The sequence below is a fragment of the Myotis myotis genome, unplaced genomic scaffold, assembly GCF_014108235.1.
Source record: "Myotis myotis isolate mMyoMyo1 unplaced genomic scaffold, mMyoMyo1.p scaffold_m19_p_7, whole genome shotgun sequence".
NCBI lineage: Eukaryota > Metazoa > Chordata > Mammalia > Chiroptera > Vespertilionidae > Myotis > Myotis myotis.
The window spans coordinates 8,157,764-8,181,010 of record NW_023416379.1 but is presented as its reverse complement, the minus strand read 5'-3'; the positions used below and the strand labels follow the sequence as shown (position 1 = coordinate 8,181,010).

General features: G+C 41.3%; 1 protein-coding gene across 12 annotated transcripts in view; it reads right to left on the bottom strand.

The window, feature by feature from the left end:
- SYNE1 (spectrin repeat containing nuclear envelope protein 1) overlaps positions 1-23,247 on the bottom strand; it is a 387,376-nt gene that overhangs the window by 315,605 nt on the left and 48,524 nt on the right. For all 12 annotated transcript variants that reach the window (XM_036316912.1, XM_036316911.1, XM_036316914.1 and 9 more), the window contains one exon: positions 5,240-5,301. In XM_036316912.1, the coding sequence (XP_036172805.1) occupies positions 5,240-5,301 (62 nt within the window). Of the gene's footprint in view, positions 1-5,239; positions 5,302-23,247 lie in introns of those variants that run through there.

Genomic DNA, 23,247 nt, shown 5'->3' with positions numbered 1-23,247 from the left:
ACAGAAAATTGTAGGAGAAAAATACTACAATCAAGGAATAAAGTGCATTTTAACTCTTTTAAATGGTTTGGTTATGAGATTATCTGAAATAATTCCAAAGCACAGAACTAGGTACAACAGGCGTTCATTATCACACAGGAAGCATTTGCTATGAAAGAGGAGAGAAATTCATTACTATCTCATCCCAGGACCGAGTACTTGTCTCTATCTTATAGGTTTGGGAGAAATTCTCATGAGCTTCAATCCAGCCTGCTATGTACTGAAAGTGTGCCCCTGGAATCCAAATGTGGAAGCCTCCGCCCCCCACCCCCCACTGTGGGAGTGTTTGGAAGTGGGGCCTTGGAAAGTAACTAGGTGTAGAAGAGGCTGCGAAGTGATGCCCCATGATGGGATTAGTGTCCTTATAAAAATAGGCAGAGATTACCCATATATGAGTGAGTGAGAGGTAGAGCAGCATCGAACAGACTGTCAAACTACAGCGGGAAGGCCAGGGAGGGGGCCGAGGGGGTGGTAAGAGATCAACCGAAGGGCTTGTATGCATGCATATAAGCATAACCAATGGACACAGACACTGGGGGGAGGGCAGGCTGGGGGAAGGTCAAGGGGGAAGAAAAGGAGACATATGCACTACTCTTTGTAATTCCTTAAGCAATAAAACAAAATTAAAAAATAAATTAATTATAAAATTAATTAATCAATAAATAAATTAATTAAAAAAATAGAGAGACCAGAGTTCCTTTCCCCTCCCTCCCTCCCTATGCTCCCACTCTCCCTCCTCCTCTCTTTTCCTCCCTCATCCCTCCTTCCTTCTCTCTCCCTCCCTCCCTCCTTCCTTCCCTCCCTTCCTCCCCACCTCTTTCCCTCCCTCCCCCTCCCTCCCTCCTTCTCTCTTTCTTTTCACCACGTGAGGACACAGCCAGGAAGAGAACTCTCATCAGGAACCAGGAAGCAAATCAGTTGGCTCCTTGACTCTGGACTTGCAGCCTCCCAAACTGAGAAATGAATGCTTGCTGTTTACATGCCCCAGCTTATGACATTTTGTGACAGCAGCCCCAGCTGATTAATGTTGGTTAAGCATTTACTGGACAAAGTAAACAAGCACACAGGCTACACACCAAACCAGACTCAATCTGACCCCACAAATTACAGGACACCAGATCCTTTCAAAGGGGACAGCGGTCACGGCTCCATCCTGGGGGCAGGTGGCTCTCAGTTGTAGGACCTACCACTGGCCTTGGTTATTTAATAAGCAAACAGAAGGAGGAAACATTGGCTTCAAGAACCTCTGGAGGATAAGGAAAGACCTTGACACAGGGCTGGTCTGCTCTGTGGGTGAAAACCTGTTGTCGGGGAGATAACTCCGTGTTGCCGATAGGTGACCAGGAGCCGAGGGCCAAAAATCTGAGAAGCTGTTTTCATATGCTTCTGTGGAGCCTAGCGACTAAACGTATGAGTGTGTGTGTGTGTGTGTGTGTGTGTGTGTGTGTGTACGTGAGCACATGTATATGCTTGCTGTCATGCCCGCAAAGTGCTAGAGTGATGGGACCAGGCACACTCTAGCCTCACAGAACTGCTTTGGGAGCAAGTCTCCTCACAGGGACAGCAGGAAAAGTGACACGATGCCCTGGTCCAGACACAGAACCAAAGACATGAAACTGACCTTGTTTCTGTCAGAGAGAGATGATCATTCTCAGGAGTAAGCGAGCACACCGCAGGGGGAAGGCCAGTGTGTGCTTCCCTTTTCATTTGGGTGCGTATGGAAGTGTGACCTCCATGAGACTGTGAAGCCTAGAAGGCATATGTGCTTTTAGAGGTACAGGTTACAGGTAGGAACAGCGATGAAAATGAGCATAAAAATGGGGATGGAGAGAGGGAGTTCGAGACAGAAGGTTGAGTAGTCTTGTGATGGAGAGGGAGAGAGCCTGGGAGAGTTAGAGATGGACAGGCATGGGACAGAGATGGGTGGGAGAATGAGAAAGAAATGGGGCTGTAAATAGAAACTCAGGGATGAAGGTGGGCAAAAGCTGGGGAAGAGAGAGGGATAATAGGGGGTCATGTGATCAGCTGCTGGCGCAGATGGAGACAGAAAGCTCAACTCTATAACTGACCTGAAACTGTCAACAGCCGAGGAAGGGTAATGGGGTCAAATTTGATCTTCGCAATGTTTCTGCAATATAAGTGAGTGGGGAAAGGAAAGTGTTCTCCAATGAATTTGTGGGTTTGGCTATGTTTGACAAGATACCACAGCATCAGTATAAACAAGTTCAGGATAACAAGTATAAGTATCCTTGTTCTGCTTCCATTTTCAATTTTCCAGGTAATTCAGGAAAGAAAAAGTCACTAGTGCAGAGGAGAGAGGAAAAAAAAGAACAAAACCATTCAATCATATTAGGGTTATAATGGAGCAGCTATGGAGGTTTTTCATAATTTTCTTATTCTTTCAAAATAATAATATAGATGCGGAAATGTGCAAAGTAGGAAAAACCACGCAGACTTTAGATTCATGTCTGGATTAAAATCTCAGCAGCACCAATTTATGGAGATGAAGGCTGTAAAATAGCCTGTGTGAAGTACTTAGCACAGAGCCAGAAATGCATCGTTACTTTTCTCCCCAGAAATGCATTTACTATTATAAAAAAATCAAGAGAAGATATAGACTCTTTGCTGTTGTTTTATCAAACGCCTTTGTATGGTACTCAGCACTGTGCTTAGAGCTATTGGGACTTATAAAGAAATTCCAAGAATTAGCACATGCCTTAGTGATTCACAATGTTACCGGGAGGCTGAGATAGGGAACAGTACCAGATAATCTAAGGCATGCTGAACCTCGCCTACCCTGCAGGTTCTGGACTAGGGCAGAGATTTCATATCCTCCCACACCAGAGGCAGGAAACCCAGGGAAAGGAGGGGGATGGGCCTGGGAGGGGGTGCAGAGAAACTGAGCATTTGCTAGGGGACAGGCACTCTGTCTCGCATGTGGTCAGAGATGCTTCACAAATGAAAGAGGCTTGAACTCCACAGTAAAGGGAGGGCTTAGATATTTAGGTGAGAAACGGTAGGGGCGAAGTCACAGAGCAGGGCTGGAAGAGACCAGAAAAAACAACACATATCGGTAAAGCCTATTGCAATAGCCAGTTACCACATCACTGTGTAAAGCAACTTGAAGCAGTGATAAAACAGCAATTACAAAACAGACTTGAAAATAAACTCTTGGAAGATCATTGCTCCACAAAGGCCCTTCACATACTGTATGGCATGGCATCTATTCAAACTTCCCCTTCTTTTAAAGGATTTGGTGCATAATAGATGAATGTGTCCTAAGAATTTTACTTGGAAAACTTTCACAAAGGTATTCAACCTTACTTAAACCAAATTAAAAATTAATTATAAATTATATTAGCCAATCAGATTAGAAAACACTGTAGCTTTAAAGTCCGTTACTAGTGTAAGGAAATGGGCATTCAGATAAACTCTTGGTATATATTAAAATTATAAATGCATATGCCTATTGACTAGCCGCTTCTAGAAATTTATCCTAAGAAAAAATCACACAAGTGTTCAAAGATATAGGCTCAAGGACTTTCAATGTAGGGTTTTGTATAATACCAACTAGAAACCACGTAAATGACCATCGATAGCTACTGAGTACTTTATGATTTATAACTTATATATTTATAATAAAATTATTCATCCATTAATATGACTATGTAGCTCTGTGACTATTGACATGGAAAGATGTGCTGCATGAAACAGAGGCATACAGATCACGATTCTATAAAACCACTTTTGTGAAATCATGTGTCCCTGTGTAGAAAAGTGACGATTAATAAGTTAGGGATGGTTCTATCAGGATTGTAAGATTTGAGGTGATTTTCACTTTCTTTACACTTGTAAGAGGTATATTGTTAATATTATTTACAATTAGCATGTAATCTTCTAACAATATGAAAAAACAATAACTCTATTTTCATCTAAGAAAGAAATAACCTTCCCAATGGATGTTAATTGTGTGGTGTAAGCACCGGCCAGGACCTGAGAAAATGAGAGGCATTTGCTGCGTACCTAGGGTAGAAGCTGGGTGCACCCCTTGACCAGAGAATTTCCTCTCATCACGTGGCTTTTGGAAAGGGATTGTAGGGGAGATCATCCAGTTCATCCTGTATTTAGACACATTGTTCTTGTCTTCAATCTTGGCTGGACTGCGAGCTTTTCAAGGCCTGGGAAAGTGTCTTAGTAATTTTTTTCTGTCACCAAAGCCTCTTAGAGACACCACAGTAAGCAGTTAATTTGTACAGTTGGGCTGAAATATATTGCCGTGTTTTGTTTGCTTCTGAACCATAAAAGAGACTTTGGGGAAATCTCTTATCAAAAACTGCTCATAGAGCTCTGTCTTGAATACTGTAGGCACAGCTCTCAGCCAAAGGATCCTCTCACTCAAGTCAGACAATTGTCCCATTGTCTGTATTTATTTTTACAAATGCAGTGATTTTTTTTGTTTGCATATTTTTCATCAGCAAGATAAAAGATTAATCTATAATAATAAAAACATAATGTGCTAATCAGACCGGACAGCCAAACGACCTTCTGGATGAAGCTGGGGCTGTGAGGGCTGAGGCAAGCTGCAGCTGCGAGGGCCGAGCCCCTTGCACGAATATCGTGCATCAGGCCTCTAGTTTTATTATCATATAGCTGTATTGGAGTTTGTTTTATATCAGTATTTATGTTCAGTCATTACACTGTACAAATACAGTCACTGATACAACCTAATGTCAGTGTCAATAATCTCGGAATGATTAGTCCTCTTAGTGTCCTCCCACCATGGCTACTTCCTATCAAAGCACGAGAGACACTATTCTGACCTCCTCACATAGAATTCTTTGCTCAGGGCACACCGCTCCTTGCTGCCTTCTGTTCCAAATCGAAACAAACACAGAAAAGAAAACCCAGCTCCAATTCTTTTCATATGGCACTCATCCTAGGACAGGAGAAATAACTGGGTGAATATTTCAAGATTCCTTGAATTGACATGAATAGCTGCTCTTGGCTCTAGGCATCCTTTCATTTCTCCTAGAGCAATGTGAGCAAGTGCTATACGTAGGCAACAGTTAAACTGATGGGGTTGACAATATCACTGATTAGTAATTGCGACCACAGCAAAAGCAGCATGACTTTATACTGTACCTTTAATTATTTATTGGCTCAAACTAGGTAAACACAGAACTTTGGTGGTTTCCTTTACCTTGGCCAGATGAGAGTTGATCCATTTTGTGAAAGTTCGTTTTTGTACTATCTCTTGCTCATCTAGAAGGAAAAAAAAACACCTAATTAGATAACACAGTATGACATGAAGTTATATCATGAAAAAAACTCATAGTTACACAACTCTGGAAGTAATCATAATATTATTTTATCTTTTAATTCATTTTACCGATTATTGCTTAAAAGAAGAGTCAGTATAATTTCAAGTATATTAATCAATTAGGCTATTCCTTTAAGGATTATCAGCAAGTGCTTTAAATTTTATAACATGTTAGCCCTATGTTTATCTTCATTCACTTATTGAAATTTCACTGAACAATTATACCTCAAGAAAGCTGTTTGTAAAAAGTTCACTGAGACCAAGAAAGTGTCTAAAAAATATACATTATGAATAATAACACTACTTTATAATGCTGTTGATGAGGAACTGACATAACTATCATGACATAGGTTTTTAAAGTTCTCCTTGTGTATTTAAAGAAACATTATTTAAATGTATTTAATACTTAATCCTAAGAATTTTTTTAATTTCAGCTTTTCAGAAAAACATGATGTAGTCTTACCAAATGTTCATATATATATATATATATATATATATATATATATATATATGTGTGTGTGTGTGTGTGTATGCATGTTTAATATTTCTACTAAAATGATAAAAACTGTAATTCATGTAGACATTTTTCTGAACATGTATGTTAGTTCTAAGCCCAGTAAAGTTTGATTATATGCTACAAGTAAAATAAGTTCTCTAGTGCTAAGAATCACAGCACTAATTTTATTAATGGAACCTAAGATTCACCTAATTCTTGGCTGGCCTAAAAATTCTTGGCTTTCTTTTCTCATTCCCTGCTCCCCCACTCCCCCACCCCCGCCCTCGCACCAGTGAATAAGGAATTGCTGTCTATTTTACTTCCTGATATATCATCTCCACCAATATCAGCTTAGTTAAGACACCATCATCAAATCTGGATGCCTATTCATTTCCACTATTAGAATCTATTCTATGGTCTAGCGTAGATGGCAGGGACCATGCCTGACTTATCCATCGCTGTCTTGTTTACTACTGCAGAGTAGATGCTTCATAGAAATGAATGGAGGAATCTGCTAAGGATTTGCTGGAGACTAAAAAACAGGCCTTGCCCTAAGGAACTGGTCATACAATGGAAGAGACAGTTATGTAAACCAAAGCCCAAAGCAATGTGTCAGCTATTGCAATGGAGGAACATAGAAAGTGCTAAGGGGATATAAATACAGAAACAAGTAATTCTCCTGTAAGGTAAGAGAAAAGGCTAGAAGGCCCAGAGAAGCTAAAAACGAGGTGCCATTTTATTGAATATCAGCAGAGATGTGGAGATTTTCTGGTAGAGAACTTTGTAGGAAAAAAGAGGCAGTCTTTTAAAAGCATGATGGGTTTTGATTGGATTATAAGTGAAGAAGGTTTAAGAAGGGATTGAAGGTGAGCCTAGAAAATAGCCAAGAACCAGGTTAGTAAAACCTTTGACTAACATGCCAAGGAGTTAGGTCTCTATCTTAGAGTCAATGGGGAAATCATCAGTGGTTTTGGACAAAGACATGGTCATTTCATGCCTGAGACACACAGAGACATATTCTGATGGTAGTGTAGAGGTTTAGTTGAAGGGAGAAGGGGGTGGGAGAATATTTGGGAACATACTACCAGGACCCATGTTAAAGGTGACGGATTCTGTTCTAGGGCAGCACCAATAGAGCTGGGATGCGTCAGACGGCTGCAAGGGAACCTATCAGAAGTAGACTCAAAGGAAGCAGAGGGACAGGAGCTACAGGCGCTTTCTATATTTCTATTTCGGTCAACTCAACTGAACAGTGATGCCACTAACCAAGAAAAGCAAAATGGAAGTAACAGGCTCGAGAGGGAAGATTATGAGAATTCAAGCCCATTGCAAAATGCATAGGAAATGTCTGGTTGAGATGACAGCTTCAGCACGGAGGAGAGGTGGCATTTGAGAAGCTAGAATTTGAGGTGGGTATTTGCCAGGGCTGACCAGCAGCCCCTGAGGGATGGATGAATGGATTACTCTGACACAATGTTTGCTGTGAAAGAGAGACTAAGGGACGGCCTGGCCAAAGGACCAGGCAGCCTCGATTGCCTGCCTCCTTAGGCTTTTATTGCAGTTTTTATCTTTAGGTACAATCAGTAGGGTGAGTAACCTTGGGAGGACTCCTGTGTTTACATTGTCCTCTAGGCAAGGGCACCCGGGGATTAAGCACAAGGATTCCAGTAAACACCCGGGGGTCTGCTCGTGCAGACTTGTTTGGAAAGGTCAAGGAATAATTAGAGTTGCTGCCTTCGACACTCCCCAAAGTTTCCCCTAAGTCGAATTCCAATAAACAGGGCAGGCGGCCTTCCACACACTTCCCTTTTATCAGAATTCCCTCTTTACAAACTTTCCAACCAAGTCTCATGCTTCCCAACAGGTATTCTCACATAGGAACTGGTAATAGGCTCTGATTTAAGGACAGATGTTGATGCAGGTGAGAATACTGGACAGATGCAGCTCACCCTCCCTCTCCTATAACTTGAATCTTGATTCCTTCCTAAAAGCCAGTCTGTGTGCAGTGTGGGGGGAGGAGTGGCTCTAGCTGTGGAAGTTCTCTAGGTGTTTCACCCTTGAGGCTTTCATCACTGGTTCTGCTTCCAAAGCAGGTTGTCCTACAGACCTCAGGACTTGGAGGCTGGGCCTTGAGAGATGTCTCTGTAGGAAGGCTAGTGTATGCACATGGTCCTGGGTTAATGTTGTTATAAGAAATAATCCCTAGCTGTTTAATCCACTCATCATCAGAGGAAGGCAGGGGAGGGTGGGTGGGTGGGAAGAGATCAACCATTGAACTTATATGCATATATGCATAACCCATGGACACAGACAGTAGGGTGGTGAAGGCCTGGGGTAGGGGGCAGGGGCCGATTTGGGAGAGGTTAATGGGGGGTAAGGGGTGCATATGTAATACTTTCAACAATAAAGATTTTTTAAAAAAGAAAGACTCCCCAAATTCCAAGGCAATATCCCTCTCTAGAAATGGACAGATAAAGGGAGCTGGCTCTGAGATTCAATTTCTATATTTCTTTGCTGTGTTTATATATTTCCTCAGTATTTTGACATTTCAGGACAAGATCATGACACATGCAGAGATGAAACCCAACCTAAAAAGGGTGATTAAGTTTGACCATTAAGAAACTGTCACACCTAATTATAGTCAACAGTTTTTCTTCCGCTGAGTCATAACTGACAGTGACTTGCTGATTTCCCACAGCTGTGGTTTGCCCTATGTGACTTACTCATGCACCTGGAAGCTCAGAGCTACAGTAAAAAGGTTGTTTGGAGCCTTGCAATCAATCATGAAAAGTTCACTGCCTAGAAATATGTTATGGCATTTTTATTTTACCACATATAAAAAATTTACTATATATAATCCTATATAATAAAAGCCTAATATGCTAAGTGTCCAACTGTTTTTCAACCATTCAACCAGTCGCTATGACATGCACTGACCTCCAGGGGGGAGACGCACTGACCAGTAGGTTAGCTTGCTGCTGGGGTCCAGCTGATTGGAACTGGGCAAGATGGGCTGAACAAGCCCTGGAGTACTCCCGCAGTCCCTCCCCAGCCCGGATCATGCACCTTTGGGGTCCCTCAGCCTGGCCTGTGCCCTCTCACATTCTGGAACCCCTCGGGGGATGTCGGAAAGCCACAGACCAGGCCCAGGGCCCCACTGGTGCATGAATCCATGCACCGGACCTCTAATATATAACATAAAACTAAAAGAGAATCCTATGGTAACTAGCTTTTAAATATTATTATTAAATATATTTTTAAAAAATACATGCCCTTTTAACATATGGTGTTTTCAAATAATAGTAATTGAAATTAACATATTTCAATATATTTAACAAATTTTTCTATAAGATTTTATATATGAGGGATATAAAATTTCATATATAGGCATGGACGTAAAGATGGCATATTTTTATCAGAACCATAAACAATGATAAAAAACAAAATACTGACCTCAATGTCATCTTAAATATAGAAATACAAAAAAAAGGACTGTTTAAGTAAGTAGAGAGTTGTTAAGTCTGAAATTAGGGGCATCATGTATTGGTATATTTATTTTTGATTGGTACATTCAGTTTGCAATAGGTTATGATTAACTTATTTGTTTTTGCAGATTATTATTATACACTTCTGGTGCTTTAATGACAATAATGCTTAAAGAAAATCTTAAAGATTTTAATTACCTGAAAATCTAAATTTTGAAAAATCATACATTTACAATCATATTGTTCCTAATGGTACCTAATAAAGTAATCTTTGTCATTTTTAATGCAGATGAATTCATCTCAATTAAAAAAAAAACTGGAAAGGGTTTAAAAATAGAAATATAGAGATTAAAATTTTTGATACAACAAAATGATGTTGCTACAAAGGAAATAAAAAAACACAATAAGAACACAGGTGACAATGTAATTATTATTTATTAAATAACAGTCACAATCAGATGGCCTAAGTTAAATGATTGTTTTGGGATCAGAATTATATGATCCAAATTATAGATCTACAGTTACTGAACTCAATCACTAATTTCGTCAGACTTGAGTAGGATCTAAGGTATATTGAATATTTTAATGTAATGACATAATTACTTCAATTAATGAAATAAACAGTTTATAATTACCCGATGTTTCGATTTTTAAATTAAACAGTGGATGAAAACAAATGCATAGGGCCAGGCTGTGACTGATTGCAAAATATGTCCACAATTCCTCCTGTCCCGGTCATCACATCCTTTGCTATGTCACTTTGCTGATTCTCCTACCAGAATGTAGTCAATTTCTCCACCCCATGAGCCTGGGCTGGCCTTGAGACTTGCTTTGACAAGTAATGTGCATAATGTGGCTAAAGGGATTGATTATACATCACTTCTGAGGCCAGGCCTTTGTAAGTCTGGAGCCCTATTTTGGCTCCAGTGAAGCTCTGCCCTGAGACCACCACACAAGGAAAAAAGTCACTTGGAGGATAACTGACCCCTCCCCCCAGGTGACAGCCAACACCAGCTGACAGCCCTTCCGATGCTCCAGCTGAACGCAGCCACATAGGTGAGCCGAGGCACAGCCAGCAGAAGAAACACCTAACCCGCCCACAGAGGCATGAGGAGCTGTAATGTGTTATGGCGGCAGCTACCCAGTTTTGGTGGTGGTTTAGCAAAGGCTAAGTGAAACAGAAATTGCTACTGAGAGCGTAGTGCTGCTTAACATGTGGTGTTGGCGTTGGGGCCTGGTGAAGACGGAGGCTGGAGGACACCGAGAGACTGTTAGTGGAGGCTGAAAAGAACAGTGAGGGAAGGGCTGTAGAAGACTGGAGAAAGAGCCACAGTATTTCATGTATATACTAGTGACCCGGTGCACGAGTCCATGCACATTGAAAGGAAATTAATTAGAAGAAATATTTTAATATTGTTATTCGCCCTTTCTCCATAATAGAAATGTCAACAAAAACAAGCAAAGTTACCATAGGGGAAGGAAAAACAGCCATTTAAAGAAAGATGATCTGAAGACACACAGATTATTCTTATGTTGGATACTTCACTGTTAAAGGTCTCTCAATAAAGTTTTACAGCATTAAAAAAAAAGCAAATTCATGATCAACAATGACAGATCAAAATACACGTGTGCGATTGGTGTCAGCGAGAGCTTTTTATGTATCGCACATGCTCGAATCAATGTTTATTTATTTATTTTTAAATATATTTTATTGATTTTTTACAGAGAGGAAGGGAGAGGGATAGAGAGTTAGAAACATCGATGAGAGAGAAAGATCGATCAGCTGCCTCCTGCACACCCCCCACTGGGTATGTGCCTGCAACCAAGGTACATGCCCCCGACCGGAATCGAACCTGGGACCCTTCAGTCCGCAGGGCGACGCTCTATCCACTGAGCCAAACCGGTTAGGGCCAATGTTTATTTTTAAATTGCAGTGTGTGTCATATGTACTGGCTGGTTGGTCAGTTGGGTGGTCAGACGGACATTCGGTCAGTCACTTAGCCTCTTATATAGATAGATATTCTATCATATGCAATAACCTGAACTGGTGTGTCTGGCTAGAGGGATTTCCTTGCAGAAGGCTGAAAGGGTCAACTGGTGCCTGGCTGATGTGGCTCAGTGGTTGAATGTCGACCTATGAACCAGGAGGTCATAGTTCAGTTCCCAGATGGGGGACAAGCCTGGGTTGTAGGCTCAATCCCCAATATGGGGTGTGCAGGAGACAGCCAATCAATGATTTTCTTTCATCATTGATGTTTCTGTCTCTCTCCTTCTCCCTTTCTCCCGGTGGTCAATAAAAATATATTTTAAAAACAATTATGAAAGTGTCAATTGGTGTCTTATAAGAGACTGGAAGAATAAGAGATAAATCAAAGAAGGAACTTTTAAATTTGAGAGTAGAATTAAGAGGAAATCTCTGATGTGGTAGATTAGGAAATATGATGGCCTGTCACTTCCAGTTTCTCGTGGAAAAAGATTTACAAAGTAAAAAATAGACTTGAGGTAGCAATAAATCATGGGTGTAACTATAGGGCTCTTTGTTAGGAACTCTAAAGATTTAAGGTAGTGCCTCACTGAACTTTTCAACTAGACAAACCAGCATCTAAGAATCTTAAGAGCATTGCCCATAGCAGTTTCACGTGTGGTTCAAAGTTTGTTTCAAGCTTTGGGTTTGGAGGACACAGAATGTACTCCAAGCAGATTTTAAGGAAGCCAAGTAAATATTAAGTAAAAACACCACCAGCTTGCACTAAGGGACAGGCCAGTTTAAAATGAGGAGAGGACTTGGGAACCAGACATTTTTGTGGCTAGGAAGAAGCCTAAAAAAACTATCAGCCACAAGCATGAGCCACTTCTTATCTATAATAATAAAAGGGTAATATGCTAATTAGACCAGACGTCCTTCCAGATATCCTTCCGAATGACCTTCTGGACGAAACTGGGGCTGCAAAGGAAGCCCCAGGTTCCGGTGCCAGAAGGAAGCTGGTGCCAGTAGCCGGGGGAAGGAAGGCCTACTCTTGCACGAATTTCATGCACCAGTCCTCTAGTCAGGAAGATAAGAAGTCTTGCCCCTGGATTAAAGGAACTGGCTGCACGTGCCAGGCTGGATTTCAGAGTTACTTTGGACAATGATGGCTATCTCCTTTCATTCCTCCCTTCTTTGGAAGAAGCATCTACTGAAATGGCTATTCCCCTGGTCTCATCAGTGCATGCCGGGTCAGGAGGGAGCAGTAACTTCTGTTTTATGGTTACAAGCCTGGAGACTGGGAGAAATTACATGGAAGAGCCTCATCCATACTTGGACCAGGTGCAGACCACATGGTACTGAACTTGGTGCCATAACTGAATGAGACTTTTGATGTCTTGAGAGGAGATGCCTGTGTTTCGATGTAGAAAGGATACATATAATGGTGACCAGAGAACAAATTTCAAATTATGGCCACAAAGTTCTCTGGTCCCGATATGTATCTTCCTTTGCAATGTGCCTTGCCCTTCATCCCATCAAAGAGTAGAATGGATCTTCCCCTCTCCTTGAATCTGATCTTGTATTGTGCTTGCTTTGATCAATAATGTAACAGAAACAACTTTATGTCATCTAATTCTCGGCCTTTAGAAATCTCGCAGAGCTTTTTTATGGATGTCCTAAGTCAGTGGTCGGCAAACTCATTAGTCAATAGAGCCAAATATCAACAGTACAATGACTGAAATTTCTTTTTGAGAGCCAAATTTTTTAAACTTAAACTATATAGGTAGGTACATTGTTATTAACTTAATTAATAATTTTGGATTGAGTACTTAGTATTAACAACATGAGTTCAATACACTAATATATTTGTGGAATGCCTGTTATGTGTCTAAGGCTGGAGGTAACATGACATCCTTCTGGAATTTACATTCTAGTGAGGAAGATCAACTTTAAATAAATAAATAGTCACATCAAATAATTGCAGTTGTCATGAGTGCTAAGGAAGGAAATAAACAGTAAGCGAGAGAAGTTATTTAGCAAGGTTAGGCATTTAAACCCCTCTAAGCAGATGTTTCATTTTATAATAATAAAGCCACCAACACAAAATAATTATGATTCTTAAATTTATGACAAAAATCCCTGTAGGATTTGCAGCTGGTTGGAAAAATACAGGTAACTTTATGCTTTGAGTAGGTACTTTTGTCACCCGCGCGCGATTTGCCGATGCAACTAGCACTAACCACTGCACATGAGATGCTGGCTGACTGGCTCACTCAACTCCTGCATGAATCACGTGTGCCTCCCCCGCGCTGCATATCTCGGGCCCGCCTGCGCCACATCTCCCATCGCCCGAGCGACCGACCGACACCCCCCACTTCTTCTAATGCCACTTCTTCAAAATAGACTCGCCCAGGTCGAAAACCAACTTCTGCGCATGGGCACGAAGTTTCAATCGCACTGTACGTGCGCCCGCACGTGGTATTTTGTGATAGAGCCACACTCAAGGGGCCAAAGAGCCGCATGTGGCTCGCGAGCCAAGGTTTGCCGACCACTGTCCTAAGTCATTGCCCTAAAACCATCATGAAAAAAGCAGGAGGACAAGAGCCCATGTGAAGAAGAATTCGGATGTCCTATGTAATAGCCAGAACCAACTGGGTGAGGTCATCTTGGACCTTCTATCTTAGCTAATCTGCAGGTAAACTCAATCCAGGGGAAGCCAGAAAACTTGTGTATGTTTCCATTGAATTATTATTGTCTAATTAACTATTTTAAAAAGTTATTATCATATTGGGTTATTCCCACAGTTTATATATTTATTTGGGCACAAATCTTTACCCAAAGATATATTTATTTAAGAAATACCAAAGCACAGTAAGTCTATGACCTTTGCTGAAAGATTACATAGAAATTCCATGATTTTTCCAATATGAATGAAATATCCTGTGATGCCTAAAATATGCTGTCATTCAAATCTAAGTTTGGTGCTATGTGGTGCGGAGTGGGTGGGAGGGGAGAGGGTGTGGATATCCTCATATTGTGCTTGGTTTATTTTATTATTCTGAACCTTTAAAATATTTTCAGAACTTTAAAAAGCCAAAACAAGAAGTAGCTGATCAGCTTCAGTTGATTATTGTTAGTTAAAAATATAGTTGAGCCATTTCCCATAACATTTTAATTTTATCACTGTCAGACCAGGGAAAGCATACAGCACATGCCAGCCAGTCAAATAAAAAAAATTAAATCTTCAAAGATTTTAATGTGTATGATGGAAGGCAGTCAAATTATCTGGTTTTCTAAGGACACATGGATCAGACAATGTACCAGGCAGTGACCTGGCAATAGGTTATTCTTTATAAATACAACAGCAGGGAATATGCTTTCTTTAAATGAGAATTTTAATTAGGTATGTATGAGGTGTGGGAGAGAGGAGGTAATAGGTACATCAGCCTTGGATACTTCAATAGCCCTCAATTTCAGAACATTTTAATAAAATCATTTGGAGGGAAAAAAGGAATTGAGAAGTGGTTGTTTGTAATTTTTATTCCACTTACTGTTAAAATTCATACTTTTCTCTGCAGAAATACTAATGTCTGTGATTACAAACTGCTGATTGAAGATGGTACATAGTATGTGGCATGCCCACCATATTTTCCTAAAATTCAAAAGATTCTGAATTAGAAAACAAAGCTGGCCCTTCATCTTTTGCATAAAGAATCCCGTATACAGTCCAGCTGACATGGCTCAGGGTTGAGCATCGACCTGTGAACCAGGAGGTCATGGTTTGATTCCTGGTCAGGGCACAGGCCCAAGTTGTGGGCTCAATCCCAGTAGGGGGCGTGCAGGAGGCAGCCGATCAATGATTCTTTCTCATGATTGATAGTTCTATCCCTCTCTCCCTCTTCCTTCCTCTCTGAAATCAATAAAGATATATTTTAAAAATATTTTTTAAAAAGAATCATGTATACAATACTAAGTACAACGGTAAAGGTGTGCCCAACAGCAGAGCAATAACTGTAATAAAGAGAAAAGAAGCAAGAAGTATAATGAGAGAGTGGGAACAGCAGAACCCAGTACGGCAATCCGTACCAGTGGCTTCTTCAATACCTTCTAATTCTAAATAAAGATAAGCAATTTGAATAGTTTTGGCAGAACTTTGTGTGTGTGTTTTCCCCATCCCTTTTTCCTTCCTCTGTTTGTGGACATACAACATTGCGAAAGAAAATGATCACATGGTGAATTAATGAAAATACCTTATGTCTTTATCGCATGTGAATTCATGTTCCCATGTATACTCACTGGCTTACGGTTACAAAAGTCGCCTGGCCAAGTAGACAGAGGAGGTCCCATTAGCCCAGTTAATAAGAACATGAAGCATGGTGGGGGTTAAGACATGTGTCGGAAATCTAGAAAGTGGAATAAAGGCTAGAGGCTTACAGAACCATGGCCCGAATTCAGGAGGTCTGACTCCTACTCTGATCTCATTTCCACCCCATTCATGTACAGATCACTTGCCTCACTTATTTAATAAATGCAGTTGTGCCCTCCTGCGTGCCAGCACCCACTCTGACCAGCTGGGGCGCAAGCTCAGAGGATGGCTGTGGCTCCTCACAGTCCAGCAGGGAGGGCAGGACTCAAAAAAGTGGACCACAGCCCGAGTCCTGTACATGCAACGCAAGGAAAGACCACATAGTAACATCAAATCAATGAGTGGATAAAAAGAAAGACCACAGTTATGAATTGAAAGGGCACAGGCAACGTGAACATGCAGAAAATGCCAGCCAACCCGTGCGGTTTGCCAGGATCGCAGCGAGGAGAAATTGCTGCTTCTGCTAGTACATGGGAGATTTCTCCTGAGCAGCAAGGACAACGGATCTCCTCGGGAAAGCATCATTTCCGATCAGAGAACACGGAGGCCTTGAGAAGGGCTGCACGCGAGCGCGGGACGAGCTTGCCACACGCAGCTCCTCTCGTAGAGAGCGCGTCGCTGCTGGTGTTGCAAGGAGGCCGCCACAGCTTCGAAACCTTTCCGGTGGCAGGTGCTCAGCAAGACCAGCCCAGCCGCAGGAAGCGGGTATTGAAAAATTTCCTGAAATGCCCTCCGCCTACAACCCCTGTTCAAACATAAAACTGTACTGTGATCCTAGTCACTTACTAGTAATCACTCAAAATGCAGTGTCTTATTTGGGGTAGGGGAGAGAGGGAAGAGTAGATGACCACAGTGTTGGTGTATTTTATATCCCATTTTTAGCCTAGGCTTTTAAAAAACACATAGTTCACCCAAATAAATATGACTTTTCCCAGCGAGTGCCTTCAAAGTACAGTTGTTGTTGGTTTTTTTGTTTGTTTGTTTTGGTTTTCACTAAATTACTCCCCTTTGTCTTAAACAGGTTAAAGATTACAACCTGATATTTGGGGATTTTGTGTGGGGTTTTTTCTTATTCTCACCTTCTAATCAAAATTTTCTTTTTCTCTCTATTATTTTTCTCAATATCCAAGCAGAAATAAAATAACTTGACACAATTTCACTTTTCTATTTTATACCACATGTCCCCTTAAGAAGATGCAAAGAGAGCTGTGATTTTAACATTGACATTCCTACATTTGAAATGGAGATGTAATGATAAAAAGAGTAAATCTGAAAAATAAGGTCAAATCACAGAGTCTGAGGAGCTAGTGTTGGAAATTCCCATCACAAACGTGTGCAACCCCAGCACAGATGCTCTGTGGCACACAGGGCACCAGGTGGGGCTGCAGCCTGTGACCCCTTCAGGCCTGGGCGAGGGGGTGACATGAGTGACCTTCCTCCTCAAGAAAGACATACAGGATCACAGACCCTACGACCACGCCACCCACTGCAGGGACTGTCGTATGACACAGCAGCTGGTGAGTGTCCCACATGGATTTCTTGGGGGTCAGCCCTGAACCACATGTTCAAGTTTATTTGTATGGTAACATTATTTTTAGGTTTATTTTTAAATGATAATAACTGTAATCTATTTAGAACGTATCATGTGGCAGTCGTAATGTTGCACACATGATTACACACATTATCTAATTTAAACTGGGCAAGAACCCTATGAGGAAATATCTCTCCCCAGACCCCACCCCAATTTTGCACGTAAGGAAGCTGGGCTATCAAGGTTAGTCAACTTGCCTGAGGTGACACAGCATGGCACAGCATAGCAGCACATGGCTCTCCAAAGCCTGTGTCTTCACTCACCCTACTCCATCCTCATGCCCAAATTGCCCATAGGGATTCCCAGGATATACACAGCATCTGATCTTTATCAAACCCTAGAGATAGTCAACACTGACCCGATCCCCAATCACAGATAAGACAACTCAGTTTCAGAAATAAAGTGTCTGAGCAAGTAAGTGCCAAAGCCAAGCCAGTCCTTCTGACCCCCTGCACCACACTATGAGAGCAACCATGTGGCTAGAATCCAGCCAATAGAGAGAGCACCTCCAAGCTAGACCATATGTCCCACCACCTTCCTGAGCTATAAGCTCTAAGGACGTCTCCTCCCAGTGACACCTTGACTTCCTGTCTTCCGTTCTCCAACCTCTTCCATTCCTCATTCTCGACCACCTCGCCCCTGCTCCAGCACCCTCCACAGAACAGGAAACAGAATCTAACCAGAGGCACAGAAAGTGGGCTCGCGCACAGATGCACAGAATAATTTTCCTTTCCACATCTCTCTATTTGCACCTGCCTTGGCATTCTCATGTACCATAGGGACTACGTCTAGAAGGATTTTTGTCAGCAGGGGGTTTTGGGGGGATGTGCTCTTACAAACAACATTTTTAAAGATGTGAGGGAAGCAGGGTCCAGAAGAGAACGATGCTGCACTGAGATGCAGGCATGTCTCTGGAGCTGATGGTCGTTCTGGGTTGTCCTAAATTGAGGCAAAGGCAAGAACTTTGTCCCCACGCAGCAACCACTCACTGGATATGGCTACCCTGGGGAGGAGGCCTAAGTGGGATGAGGCCGATCCCTTGGTCTGAAGATGCATCCTGGGAGGTCTCAGCTGTGAGCCCTCAGCAGGCCACACTCTGGGCAGCTGGGGAATGAGGGGCCCCGGGCTGAAGGGCAGCACCTGGGCTGCACCCACTGCGTGTGTTACATCAGCTACTGAGTTAACTACTGCTCTGAACATGGGCTCCTTTCAAGTAACCAGGAGAATAGCACCTTCTTCTCTTTCTTGGCATAGGAAGGAATCAACATACCCCCTTACCTGTTTGACACCAAAGTCAAACCCTGCCCCACCACGGGACGCTGCCTTCTCCATTTATGCACAAATGAACGCCGTTCCCAAAGCCCACTGGTGCCCTTTCCTGAGGACGGGATTAGAAGTGTGGCAGCAACGAAGAAAGTGCAAAAAAGGGGTAAGGAAAGGCTTCCCCTTCTGTGCGATGGCCAGCTACTCAGTCTCCAAATCGTCTCAGACGTTCTACGCTTTCTACCAGGTTGGGTGGTTTCTCACTAACTCTTTGGCTTTGTCAATCCAACCCACCGAGCTCAGCCAGCTCTGCCCTTCTGCCCTCTGAGCCTGCTGACCAAAGGCACCTCTCGATTTCTCCAAACAGAGGACCCCCGCAACCGCTCTGTAGTCCTGCCTCGGTCTGGCCTCCATATAACCTTCATCCTGTTTGACTCTTCCTTCTGCATCGGTGTTCTTCTTCCAGCTCTTACCTATCATTGGCCAGGAGCCTGCACAAATGAGACACAGGAGTTGCCAAAACTGGCATGTGGCCACATCTGAGCCCAGAATATGGTTTTTCTTTCCCATCAGCAACATTCTAAGAAAACATGTTAATTTGAGTGTTCTGGGGGTGTGGCACAACCTCCCCCAGTTTTCCACAGACCCATTACTCTCTATTTTCTTAAGCCAGCTGTTTCTCAAATCCCTTGCAGGTGAGTGAGTTCAGCTACATAGAAAAAAGGCATATATGCACAGATGGGAAGTGAGCTAGGAGGCAACATGATGAGAAATCTTAGGAAGAGGTAACAAGCAGAATCCAGACTCTCCCAACTTAGAAAGAAACTATTGTCATTTTTGATATGGTTATTTTAATTACATCTTTGGGGAAAGAATATATAATATATTATATGTAATAATATACTATATGTTACATTAATTTTGGTTGCTATGTGATTGTTTTAATTATATCCTTGAGGAACATAGGAGAGGTTTCCTGTTCTCTTTCTCCACCCCACCTCCTGGTATTTTAAAGTATTATACCTTTAAGTACTTTATTTCAAACTGAATTATTTCAAGGAAATTCAGAACAATTAGAACTAAATAAAAGTTACTTATACTGGTGTAAAGATATGAAGGAAACACATATAAGATTTAGGAGTTTTTATAAATAACCAAACTCTAGACTCCAACGTTCAGTCAGCTGTAAGAATGCATGGTAAAGCGAATATAAAACTTTGGGAATCACCAGTCTATATCATGAGCAAGCTTGTTATCAGTGCTCACTATATCTACATTTATTTCCGGCAAGAAAGATGACTCAGCTACTAATTACGTTTGGGGGCCATCACTGAAGACAAATGGCCTGGATGCCAGAGGCAAACGAGAGTGTAATGGCAACCCACCCACCCTCTATCTAAATACAGAGGTAAAGAGGGGGGATTCTGAGTCATCCTCACATTAAAGTGAAAGATAAGTTGAATTAATTCCATTATGCTCACATAAAGATATGGAATAAGCCAAGGTACTTTAAGATTTTGAGTTTAAAAACAATAATACTGGAAGCAAAAAGAAAATGAAGTCATTCACAGACTACGACAAATTTTTGACTTGAGAGTCAGGCTACAAGAGTATTTTTATTCATTAATTTGAAGAAGATAGTCAACTCTGTCATAAATGGCAGACACAATGCACTGATGTCTTAAGTTTTAGAAACCATTTCTTAAAAATACCTAAATATCAATCATCTAAGTTTCTGTCTTGAAACTTGGCTTTTATCTTAGCATTCCTAATAAATTTTCACTGTTCGAGCTTCCATTATAAATATCTGTTTTAGGTTTTCCAAAATCATGAGCACAAATCAGTACTATTCATTTCACTTTTATTGGTCTTAGGTTCAGGTAAAATAGAAAGAATAATTTTAAACTCAGAGTTATTTTAAAATATATTCTACATAATCCCAATTTTGTTATAGCAGAGATTCAGGTTGGAATTATATTAGAAGAAAAAAATACACACACACACACACACACACACACACACACACACACACGGAGACAACAATAATAGTACCTTTTATCATACCAGGAGTCTTGAAGTTTGTTTTTCTCATAACCCGCCTATTATAGGACATTTTGGAAGTTGACCTAATTCAGTTTGTAGCTAAACAAAACACTGCTGTCATCAAGGGAACTTGCAACTCTGCTAGCAGCATTCTCCTGAAGGGGTCCCTATAGCAACACCTATAAAAGCATCTTATTCTTCTCTCATTCTTTAGCCTGACCCCCTGCTCACTGACCAAATGCACTGATCCCGGATGTCAGTGTTTCTGCAAAGGCTGTTGCACATTGATTTATGAAAAGTGCTTCAGATGCACTTTCAGGGGGAAAAAAATAACAGCTTTCAAGTCAATATTTAAGAATTCAAGCAGTCTCGCTATTTTTAAAATCTTAGCAACTTTTACGGTTTATTTTTTGGTTGGAAAGAAATTGTTCAAAATATAACCTTAGATCCACAAGTAAAGTTTTAATTTTAGAATTTGGGAAAAAGAAATTGAATGAATCTTCTATAGACCAATATTATAAGAACATTTACATGTCTCATATTTATATCTACACAATCTTGTTTATTTCTAATTTGTTCCTTGAACTTGCTGAAATGTTTTTCAACTATCTAATGTTGTGACACATGATAAAAATTATAATCACAATATAAAATACATATTGTAGAAAGTTGCCAAGGGAATCATATGGTTTTAGAATATATACACAGCCCTGGTTGGGTAGCTCAGTTGATTAGAGCATTGTCCCAATACACCAAGGTTGCGAGTTCGATCCCCAGTCAGGGCACAAACAAAAATCAACCAATGAATACATAAAAAGTGGAACAACAAATGCCTCTCTCTCTCTCTCTCTCTCTCTCTCTCTCTCTCTCTCTCTCTCTCTCTTTCTTTCTCTCTCTCTCCCTTACTCTTTCTCTCTAAAATAAAAAGAAAGTTTTAGCATTTATTAAAAAAATATTGGAGAAGTTTTACATTATTTAGGTACATAAAATATCACTTTTGCTGTCTTTTATTTTTGTTCCTAGAATATGCATTTAACAAAGGCAAGAAAGCTAAAAAGTTTCTGTAAGTCAGGAGAACTTGATATTTATTTACATGGTTCCTTTTGCCTCTACCTGCTTTTGAACACTCAGAATCAGGGCTCCATCTGAAATTGAACACATTCCAGGACGTATTTCCTAAGCAAATCTGAGCCATTATGTTTCACTTATCTTGACACGTTTAGGGCTAGCAAGTAAGTTAATTAATTATTGGGGGTAAAGTAGCCCTGCAGCCTTTGAGAGCAAGCCCAGGGCTTGGGAGTCACCCTTGAGAATGACACGCGTAGCAGTGAAAAGTGTGGACTTAGTAGTCACTTGGCATTTATCCACACAGATATTTTTAAGTTTTTAATTTTTTTCTCTTATGCATATGCTCCTCCCTGCCAAGCACCAATACAATCAACATTGAATCTTCAACCTTATTATTCTTGAAAGTTTCACCTGTATTCACACAGGAATGAACCAAAGATTGCTCAACTTTAAAATCACTTAAAAATCCCCATGTAGACACTTCCTTTGCTGCAAGAAATTTAAAAAGGCACCTCGAAGGAAGGACATACTTCTAAGAAATAAAAGAAAAAAATAAGAGATGGTCTACAGTGGATTTACAAATAGGTAGCATGTCTTATTTTTTCACATTTCTCATGTAAATCTTATTCCCAGTTGGCAAGCAGCGACTCAGTACCAAGGGCAAGGAAACATGGGGGGTGAAAAGTCAGATTAAAGGAGGTTTGTAGTCTTCAGGAGAACTGAGTTTCTTCATTGGCCTTAAGAAGGATTTATTGCACACAGCTTATGTGCCAGGCACTGACTAAGTAGAGGGATGATTTGGGGAGGGGTGGGGCTAGGTGAGCAAGGAGAAAAGAGGAAAAAGATGGGATCCTAAACCTAACTGCTTTGTAAACTTAGTCCCTTTACATCTCAAAAGTATGGGGTTTTCCTCTCCAACAATATAGTTGTGTGGTGTGTGTGTGTGTGTGTGTGTGTGTGTGCGTGTGTGTAAAAACGTTAGGAGGCTATAGCCACCCCACGTTTATTTTATTACTCTGAGAGGTTGAACCTGTGGGCATGTGGGAACCCAGCGTGAAGCATCTTAGCTCATGGACATAAAGACAGCCAGGCCCACGAGGAGAGACGTGGGCAAGAGAAGGATGCTGACTTGTTCAAGAATAACACGCTCTCTCCTCTCAAGCTAGAGCAAGCAGCCAGCCTGACCTTCCCTGCGGTTTCCAGTTTGCATTGTCAAGGGCGATACTGTTTCTTTTGGGGGAAGAAACGGTGCAAACATGGAGAGAGAAAAAAATCCCAGTGACAAGACAGCAATGGCAAAGAACTGTCATGGGAAGGAGGCAGAAGAGCAGTAAAATATGGATTTAGAGGCACTTTCAGTCTAATCCACCACCTTCCAAATTATGTGAAGAGCACAGCTACAATAGCATTTGGCAGTATCGCTCAAGCTCCCGGTTCTCTAGGATAAGGCTCAGTGGCATTATCAAGTGCGGGTGCCAAATGGACAGCAGGCAGGAAGGGAAGCCACAGGCCGCTCTGAGCAAGGTGTCTTTATGGGATTGTCCACTCGGGGCTCGGCCTGACTCAAATATTAATTTCACAAACCACTGCAGTTATTTGAGTGCCTTTCG